General features: G+C 37.7%; 1 protein-coding gene across 1 annotated transcript; it reads right to left on the reverse strand.

The window, feature by feature from the left end:
* Positions 1 to 346: 346 nt before the first annotated feature.
* Positions 347 to 10,274, reverse strand: GJE1 (gap junction protein epsilon 1). Its single transcript, XM_083174897.1, has 3 exons — positions 10,161 to 10,274; positions 8,097 to 8,279; positions 347 to 965 (listed from the first exon to the last, which is right to left on the reverse strand). Exons 1-3 carry the CDS (start codon positions 10,272 to 10,274, stop codon positions 570 to 572), a joined length of 693 nt encoding a protein of 230 aa, XP_083031023.1. The 3' UTR covers positions 347 to 569.
* Positions 10,275 to 11,181: the final 907 nt, after the last annotated feature.

Raw genomic sequence — 11,181 nt, forward strand, 5'->3', positions numbered from 1 at the left:
CCCCCACTCTAGAACCAAAACCTAAGTTGTCACCCCCCTGCCTCGCACGCGGTACCCGGCCCCAGTCACTTACTGATCAGGATGCCGGCTGTCATTATTCCAGAGTCAGCATTCTGATCCCTTCCCTGATTCATCACCGGTGTTTAGATGCCGGCATTAGTATAGTGAGCACCGGCATCCATACTACCGGAATGCTGACTGCATCCCCTATGGGGGATAAATAGAACTGTAGCTCGTCACAGCAATAAACCACCATACTTCTATAAGTCATGAGAGTATTAATACTATGTTAACCTCAAATAAAAAATATAACTTAAAATTCAGTATTTGTATTTTTCTCCCAACATGTCACAGTCATACGTTTTTCAAACTGTATGAAATATGTACATATTTACAATTAAATAAACCTAAGTCTATTCTGTAACATATTTTCCCGGTCACATATGAGCTCACAAACAATCCTGCATAAAATTGCAGATATATTTAATTAAGTCCTTAGTAGCAATGGCGGACTTTTTAGACATTTATTATAAGCACCAGATTAAGAATCAATGGTTAGGTTGTAGATGTCACTGATTGTTTAGGAATCCCAACCGCCGGCATAGGATCTCGAAAATCTCAGCTACGCACAATGCCATTGTAATTACGGTAAATGTATACATGGCGATGAGGAAGATTGTTTTCTCAAAGTGTTCAGGAACCATGCACCTGGTAAGATTATATTTTTTATCAAGGCTTCCTGCATCACATTTAAAAACAGGATTAACTTGAAAACCAAAGAGATGACTTTGCAGCCAGAAAGCAACTACTTCCAAAATAATCCTTAACAGAACAGAAATAATATAAAAAACTGTGTAAACAGGCTTCTGAAGTATGTCTTCTTGATCAATACTTTTGCAGGCTGCATAGAGATGGAAGACTGCTCCGGGAACTAGCACGGTTACCAGCTGTAGGGCCCAAAATACCTGCAGCACAAAAAGAACAGTTCAAATTGTAGCTTCAAAATGAAAAGACAATAGCATAAATATAAAGATTAAGCAAATTCTGCTTTTGTAGAAAAAAAACACAATTCAGAAGGGAGAATATATTTGTTCCACTCATCATTCTTAAAATCCATTCATTATAGCACTTCTGTTGTTAAGTCATGCAATGCCAATTCCCATCTGCACATCAGCTACACTTTACCTTGTAAGGCTGCAACACATTGCGTTTGGCAGGAAGGAGTCTGCACATTTAAATCTATGGTTGCGTCTACACATTGCATTTTAGCAGGATGCAGAGGAACAGGAGCTGTTTAGCAGGATGCTTACTCAAGAGGATATATACACAAGCCTGCTGCATCCAGCTAAAATGCAATGTGTCGATACAAGAAACTGTATCCTGCTAAACAGGATCCTGTTCAACTGCATCCTGCTAAAACGCAATGTGTAGATGCAGCCTATAGGAAAGGTGTGCATCATATGCAGGTGCAGTAAAGGAAAGTTCCTCTAACATTGCACTCATCCACTAAGCTTGCTGTTTGTAATACCAAAAAAACTACTTACCAGTCTGTCAAAATGACAGGCTGGTAAGTAGTGAAAATGAACATAACAGTAATATCAGCCTTGGTGACTTTGTGTACACAAACCGAGCAACGCTTGAACTGTTCCATCGGGCACCATCTAGCGGCTGCCAGAAAGCAAAACACTTGGGAGGTCATTCTAATTGACTCGCCATGTTGCGAATTCCTAACGGGGACCAATGTTGTAGATCTGCGCATATGCAATTCTGAGCATGTGCAGTTCTTCACTGTTGGCGCCCTCGGAGACTTGAATAGTCTCTGAGGCACTCACACCAGGGGGGCTCTCACACCGAAACCCCCATAGTATGAAACTAATGCGAAACAAATGTATGAACCCTTGGGTATGTGTGACTTAATTGTTGATCAATGTTTTTTTGCAGGATACACACGCACACATCCATAGCATGAAAAATGTATCGTTTGTTGGCAACCCAAGCTTAACAGAACTCAATATTTTTTTTCTTTTGTTGAATATAACTTTAAAATTGCTACTATTTTTATGTTTCGCCAAACTATCTCAGTTCCCAACCAAACTCCACAACACCCTTACCCTTGACATCTCATTGTGGTCAATTCAATTGCGAATTGGGACATGGAAAACTTACACTGAGAATTTTTATGCACACTCCTTGAGTAGGAAAAAAGATAAAGTAAATCTTTATTATAGGATAATAATGCCAGGACACAGTGTAGAACCTCTGGGGCATCTCTACTAATCACACATTTGAAGGCATCTCAAATAGCGGCTTTCTCAGAAAGCATTAGATATTGAGCAATACAAGTATACAGAGGGTACATTCATTACTGAACTGCAAAGACTGACCATCTGCCATTAGGAAAGAGGGTCTCTTGAAAAAGCTGCATTTTTCATTAGATAAGCACCAGCAGTCAGACACTGAAAATTATAGACCGGTCAGCCTTACATCCATTGTGGGGAATATATTAGAAGGAATAATAAGAGATAGTATCCAAAATTTCATAGAACGGGAGAAAGTGATAAGAAAGGCTCAGCATGGGTTCGTCAAAATTAGATCATGTCAGACTAATTTAATTAACTTCTATGAGGAAGACAGTAGGGGCTGGACATAGGGAAATCTGTTGATGTAACACTGCTTAATTTCGCTAAAGCTTTTGATACAGTGCCTCATAAAAGGTTATTAATGAAACTGGGTAATTTAGGATTAGGAGATAAAATTTGTAATTGGACTAAAAACTGGTTGCACAATCGGGGACAGAGAGTGGTGGTAAATGGCATACATTCCAGCTGGGGTTAGGTCCAAAGTGGAGTCCCGCAAGGTTCAATATTGGGACCCACCTTGTTTAATATATGCATTAATGATATTGGAAGTGACATAGTGAGTAAAATTGCAATATTTGCGGATGACACGAACTTGAGTAAAGAAATTAACTCAGGAGAGGATGTGGAAACACTACAAAGTGACTTAAAAACTTATAAACTGGAAAGGTCAGTGGAAAGGTGGAAAATGCAGTTTAACGTTGATAAATGTAAAGTAATTCATTATGGGAACAAAAATGAACAAGCTACTTATAGGCTAAAATTAATATAGGTAATTCTGGAGTTATTACAGGTTGAGTATCCCTTATCCGAAATGCTCGGGACCACGAGCATTCCGGATAAGGGAATATTCCGGTTTTTGGAATAATTTTTTTTTAGCCATACTTACCTGCCCCTGGTGGGTCCCCGATGGTCCCTCGGCGTCCATGGAGTCCTCCGGCATCCACGGCATGTATAGGGAATTCTGCTGTAGAGAAGGACTTGGGGGTCATCATAGATGAAAAATTGGGTAATAGTGCACACTGCTCAAGTACAGCAGCAAAAGCAAACCGGACACTGGCATGCATTAAAAGTGGTATTGATTCAAGGCATGCCAATGTGATAGTGCCTCTTTACAAGGCATTGGTGAGACCACACTTGGAATATTTTGTTCCGTTCTGGGCGCCGCACCTTCAAAAGGACATAAATGAATTGGAACAGGTACAGAGGCAACTAAGCTAGTAAAAGGTCTCGATTCACTAGAATACAAAGATAGGCTAACCAGGCTGAATATGTTTTCAAATACAGGATTGGGAATCATATGGAACTGGGAGATGATTTGTTCACTAACAGGCCTATACTTAGGACACGAGGGCATGTACTGAGGCTCGAGGACAAGAAATTCCGTACTGAACTAAGAAGAGGATTCCTCACCATTAGAGCAGTAAAATTCTGGAACTCATTGCCAGTGGGGGTGATTACAGCAACTATTGTTAATGAATTTAAATCAAAACCGGATACATTTTTGGCTACTAAGGGAATCCTATAGATATGACTTACTCAAGTCAGTAGTTACAAGTTAGATAGGTTGAACTCGATGGACTAATTAGATAGGTTGAACTCGATGGACTAATGTCTTTTTTCAGCCTTAATTACTATGTTACTATGATAAAAACCAATAACTTTTTAGAACCATTATATCCATCACTGTAACAATAATTACATCTTACGAACAGAAGGACTGGTTAAGTAACTAAACTACTAACCAAAACATCGGGACAAAATTAGAGCTGTAATTCAATGCTGAATGGGGTTATTGATGGTAGAAAGAGCGATCCACAGCTGTTGAAATTATCTGATGGTTTATCATGTGAAGTCTTATGTGTTTTATTATATATATTTTGTGACCTGATGACGAAGGAATAAATACCTTCGAAAGTTGTCTATTACCTGTACAATGAGTGTTTATTTGGAGTGCCACCGAATCGGAGTTGTATTGTAAGGTCATCATCCTGACCTACGGGAGGCACCCTTCTAAAAGTATTTTTATTTCTGACGGCTGTGCTGCTCCTCTGTCTGTTATATATATTTGTAGATATAAATATAGATAGAGAGATAGATAGATGTGTATGTATATAAATAGATAGAATTATATACAGTTGTGCTCATAAGTTCACATACCCTAGCAGAATTTGTGATTTTCTGGTTCAGATAATATTAATGATAAATCCCAAACTTTTCTTTCAATCATGATTAGTGGTTGGGTGAAGTCATTTATTGTCAAACAGCTATGTTTACTCTTTATAAATCATAATGACAACAGAAATGACCCAAATGACCATGATCAAAAGTTTACATACCCTGGAGAATTTGGCCTCATAATATGCACACAAGTTAACACAAATGGGTTTGAATGGCTACTAAAGGTAACCATCCTCATATGTGATCTGTTTGCTTGTAATCAATGTGTGTGTATAAAAGGTCAGTGAGTTTCTAGTCTCCTGAAAGACCCTTGCATCTTTCATCCAGTGCTGCACTGACGTGTCTGGATTCTGAGTCATGGGGAAAGCAAAATAATTGTCAAAAGATCTGCCGGAAAAGGTAATTGAACTGTATAAAACAGGAAAGGGATGTAAAAAGATATCCAAGCAATTGAGAATGTCAATCATCAGTGTTCAAACTCTAATTAAGAAGTGGAAAATGAGGGATTCTGTGGAAACCAAATAATGTAAATAAATAAGGTAGGCCAACAAAAATTTCAGCCACAACTACCAGGAAAATTGTTCGGTATACATAGAAAAATCCACAAATAACTTCAGCTGAAATACAGGACTCTCTGAAAATAAGTGGTGTGGTCTTTTTAAGATGCACAATAAGGAGGCATTTGAAGAAAAATTGGCTGCCTGGTCGAATCGCCAGAAGAAAGCCATTACTACTCCAAACAGCACAGAAACAAGCCTCAAAACTTCTGGAACAACCATAAACGTTACATTTGGAGAGGAGTCAACAAGGCCTATGATGAAAGGTACATCATTCCTAGTGTAAAACACGGAGGTGGATCGCTGATGTTTTGGGGATGTGTGAGCTACAAAGGCACTGGAAACTTAGTCAAAATTGATGGCAAGATGAATTTAGCATGTTATCAGAAAATACTGGAGGAAAATTTGCACTCATCAGCCCAGAAGCTCCGCATGGGATGTACTTAGATGTTCCAACATGACAATTATCCAAAACACAAGGCCAAGTCGACCTGTCATTGGCTACAGCAGAGTGGCCATATCAGTCTCCTGACCTCAATATCATTGAGCCACTCTGGGGAGATCTCAAATGTGCAGTTCATGCAAAACAGCCCAAGAATTTACAGGAACTGGAGGCTTTTTGCCAAGAAGAATGGGCAGCTTTACCATCTGAGAAAACAAAGAGCCTCATCCACAACTACAACAAAAAACTTCAATCTGTCATTGATTTTAAAGGGGGCAATACACGGTATTAAGAACTGGGGTATGTAAACTTTTGATCAGGGTCATTTGGGTAGTTTCTGTTGTCATTATGATTTAAAAAGAGTAAACACAGTTGTTTGACAATAAATGGCTTCACCCAACCACAAACCATGAGTGAAAGAAAAGTTTGTGTTATCATTTATATTCTCTGACAAATGGCCGGAAAACCACAAATTCTGCAAGGTATGTAAACTTATGAGCACAAATGTAAATATATACATAGAGAGAGATGAAGGTATATCTAGACAGCATATACTGTACATATATATATATATATATATATATATATATATATATATATTTACAGACTTCTTGGGGGATAGACGCAGCACCTCAGACTTCTTAATCATCAAAACGATTTTATTGAGACATGGCAACGTTTCAATGCACAAGCATTATCATCAGGGAGCCTGATGATAATGCTTGTGCATTGAAATGTTGCCATGTCTCAATAAAATCGTTTTTAAGATTAAGAAGTCTGGAGTTCTGCGTCTATCCCCCAAGAAGTCTGTATGAAAACCCTGACGAAGGCGCTCGACAAGTAATGCACATTGGAGGTCGTGCCCGGCACTGCTACAAGAGTATATATATATATATATATATATATATATATATATATATATACACTTAACATCGGCACTCACCTTTCCTAGTTTTGGGGTGCCCTATGGCTTGTGACCACATTGTTTAAACAGACATTGTAGAGGCTCTGCACACACTAAATTAACTGATAACTCTCCACTATTTATTATCAGTTAATTTAGTGTGTGCAGAGCCCCTACAATGTCTATATATATATATATATATATATATATATATATCAGATGTGGGGCGGCAGTAATCAGAAAAAAAGCACGAACAGATGGTGTTTAAAACCAACGTTTCAAAACCCTGAGGTTTTTTTATCAAGGTGTAGCGTGAGAACGAGTTACGTTCTCACGCTACACCTTGATAAAAAAAACCTCAGGGTTTTGAAACGTTGGTTTTAAACACCGTCTGTTCGTGCTTTTTTTCTGAGTGCCGCCGCCCCACATCTGATATACTGCACCGAGAGACCCAGCTGGCTCTCCCGGATTTGGAAGGCACCAGATTCATTGCTAGCCTTACTTATCAAGCCTGCATCAAGCCTGCAGAAAAGCTTGGGCTCATTGGAGTGCTAACCTTATATCTCTCTCTCTATATATATATATAGTCTGTATTACCCGGCACTCTGAAGACAAAAGTTGACTGCCTGGTTGCCCTCCTGGAAATGTAGTATATGCAGGGGTACCCCCCTTCCCAGAAATGGGGAGGCGGAATGAGGCGGCACTCACAGGGCTTGATATGAAAAAACGCTGGTGGATTTATTGAAAGTGCATTATAGATTGTCCATAAAATCTACGTTTCAAGGCATTCGCCTCTTCCTCAGGACGGACAAGTAAGAGTAAGTGCAAGTGCAAGTCCTTGAAACGTAGATTTTATGGACAATCTATAATGCACTTTCAATAAATCCACCAGCGTTTTTTCATATCAAGCCCTGTGAGTGCCGCCTCATTCCGCCTCCCCATTTCTGGGAAGGGGGGTACCCCTGCATATATATATATATATATATATATATATATATATATAAATTTTATACACACACACAAATCATAATGTCAACAAAAAAATGGACATACAGTTGTAATGTCGAAAGTCCCAATGTCAGCATGTATAGTTATATATTCTTTTCATACAGACATTTCTAATGTTGAAATTTTAACTGTTGACATTTATTTATTTACTGTTGTTATTTTGACTGTTTACCTTATAACCCTGTCAACCTTATGTCCATTTTAAAATTTTAGTTGTCAACATTATGACAATGTCAACATTTTGTAAGTCAACACTTTGATTTTCTTAAGACCCTAATACATTACTGCTACTTCTCCCCTTGGAGAAGTCCCACCCGACAGGCCTTGATCCACCTGGAAGCCTCTCAAGTGGCAGGATCACATGTGATAAATATCGCATGCGGTCCTTTTACATGTGATATATCACATGCTACCCTATTCACCCTGGTCGGGTTGGTCATAGAGTATATTGATTTTTTTTCTCCTCTATTTAGCTATTGTGGTCAATCTATTTGATCAATAATTGACATCTAGCTAAGGAAGTTATTTTCATGAAAAGTATACTAATAATTATAGTGATCTTAATGCTTTTAGGAAAACAACATAAATGGAAGAAGTAAAACATCAGACTGGACTGCAATCCAAATATAGCAACCCCCATGCCTCACCTGAGGAGTTATCGGTCGAAACTGGTTGTAACAGAAGAGGTTCACCTCCCTCTTATCAGGATCACAGCTGAAATGTAAGGCCTCATTCCCATACACGGCAAAGCCAAGGACACCAAGGAAAAACATTCGTACAGAACCAAAGAAAAGGGTGTGGAACTGACCAATCACTGTTGGAGGTCTAAGCTGTAGGGGAAAAAAAAAGTTACAAAAATAAAACAAAATCACAAAACATTAGCAACAGTATTATCCTAGTTAGAGCTTTTCCTGTTAAACTAACATTTTAATTTCTTAAAAGCAATACAACTTACATACATTCCGTCATCGATCGCATATTACTCCAGTTTTCTCCTTTGTAATATGCTTATGCCAGAAACATACAAAACCCGCATTTCTAAATTCAACATTCATTTGCCAGTGAAATAAACAATTGTTTTCATCACTGAAAAAAAGCACAATAAAAAGCTCTTCTCACCAATAAGCCTCTGGAGGCCTCGATTACCTATTGTATTTTATTAAAGGACAGTCAGCATTGTAGCATAACAGAACACCATGTTTCTCCATTGTTTTCCAACAAACAGTTGATAGAAATCTCCAGATACATCCTAGCAAATAAATAAGTAGAGGCTGCCTCATATTATGTAGGGCTTTGACTAAAAGGTTTAACATCCAGAAACTAAACACGTTATAATTTCAAATATATTCAGAGAGCCAAGAGACAGATACTATACACTCAATAGGAATACACGGGTCAAATTCCAGAAACTAATACATTTAACTCTTTACCTCATTTTACCATAATTTAACGACCAAGGCTCTCACCTCTAGTTTTACATTACCCCTGACAATCAATGCTTTAAGAAATGATATTAGTTGAGCTGAAATTAACATATACTGTGGATAATGACTCAAACTGATATAGATAGCTTGTATCTGGCCTGTGTGGTGCAGAATTGGAGACATATGCTATATTCCATTTAATAGATTGCTACACTGACACTTAATACTCACACATCCTTCATAGAAGTTCTTGATATAATTTAAAGACATCTCTTGTAAAATGTTATCTCGGTGTAAATCTGGAGTAATTCATGTCTCATTGCCAATTTGCTGTCACCGGACCCTGTTCACTGTTATTGCTCCCTCATGACCCTTGCTGTAGAAAACTCTTGTAACTGCACATTTCTCTTTTATCTCTAGGTCCCAATCAATTTACTCTCTCAGGACAAAAAAAAAGGCAAAACAATGCACAGTACATGTGGTCAGCCTATTAATGCCCAACAATTGCAGTCAGCAGAAAACTCAAAACATCATAAGGCGAGAGTGCAACAGTTAGAAAGAACTTAATATTGACACATAGCCAAGCAAATCCATGGCCCATCTTTATTTCACTTGTAGAAAGCCTCCTGAACTTTGCTATAAACACAGACAACTCATTCTTGGCTGCCTGTTACATGCCAGTTGTATAAATGCACGGGCAAACAAAAAATATTTTGCGGGAATACAACAAAGCTTGGAAAAAAAAATTGTGAAAGATAAAGTATCGACCAATCAACTCCTGTCATTTTCCAAATACAGCCTGTAAAATGTAAGTTAGGAGCTGATTGGTTAGTTCTAAAACGCTCAAAATGTTATCTCTTTCCAAACTTTGATCAATTTCAATAGTAAATAATAATTTATATTAAGTGCCCAAACCTTTATACATTTTAATTAATTATGATGTTTTCATTATCATTATTATGTTTGTTTACTTGTATATTAATTTATACTAGTTTACTACTTTCATTTTATATTGTGTGTAACCAATATGTATACATGTGTTTGGAATATAAGTGTTCATTGATATAGTTAGTCTATTAAACTAATATATTAATAATCATTTTTAAACTTGATTTATTGTAAACATTCATTAAAGCGTAGTGGTCGATGAGGTTTCAGGCTGTATTACTAGAAGAACCTTGCATGGTTTGATGCGCTATGCAGTGTTACCCAGTAAATCAAGATCAGTTTGGGAAAATGTATCAAAAATCTAAAACTGTTACCAAAAACCAAGAGTTACTCACCAACCTCAGTCCAGGCGTTGTGTTGTTTGGACGACCCATTCAGTCCTTGTTTGGGGTCAATTTCATCCTTGTGTTTAAAATCCCCAGGATCTGGAGTAATAGAGCCAGAGAGAGCCATTTCTCTGCCATTACTAAGCAGTAACTTGTACATGTAAAAAAGTCATCTACACCACTAGACTCATTTTGCTAGCACCAGAAAAACCTGAAATAGCCATATCAAAGTACTGTATATCCTAATTGGTGATTCTCTCATGTCGAGATTGTTCATGTCTTACTAGTGTAGGAGTCACAGAATCGAGAAGAAACACATGCTGTATAGTAGATCCACCGATGCATAATGCTCTGTGCAATGTGCCTGCTGGCAGTGTAATGAAAAGCTCAGCGTCATGTGACTGTAAAGCCCTTTACAGACAGATCAATTCTGTACTGCTATTCAGTGTTAATAGGGTGCTGTTGCAAAACTACCATGAAAGACATTTGCTCAAGTGACAACTATCCAGCTAATTTCATTGCATGTTGCTCTGCCGCATAACTAAACTATACATTCTGTGAATCTATTAACAATACCTGTAAACTATGGTTGATCCAGGGCATTTATAGAAAATCAATACAGGTTGAGTATCCCGTATCCAAAATGCTCGGGACCAGGAGAATTTTGGATAACGGATTATTCCGTATTTCAGAATATTTTAATATTTCAATTATGTATTTTGAAGTATCTTGCATTTATGCTGTATAAACACATCAAAAACATGAAATGCACACAAATATATTTTATTTGTTCAAAAAACAAGGTTTCAAAACATGAAACAAAATTTGTGTACTATCTCAGATATTGAATTTGAATGCCAAGCAGTCATTGCCTTGCACATATATAGTGCCAGTTACATATCATGTCCTCAGTAGTGCTGTTACAAATGTCCCCAGTGAGTTTTTAGCAAAAAAAAATAAAAATTTCACTTTCTGGAATGTATGGTTTTCGGAATAATTCGGATAACAGATACTCGGATACGGGATACTCAGCC

This window comes from Crinia signifera, chromosome 3 (assembly GCF_055691185.1).
Source record: "Crinia signifera chromosome 3, ASM5569118v1, whole genome shotgun sequence".
In the NCBI taxonomy this organism is placed as follows: Eukaryota; Metazoa; Chordata; class Amphibia; order Anura; family Myobatrachidae; genus Crinia; species Crinia signifera.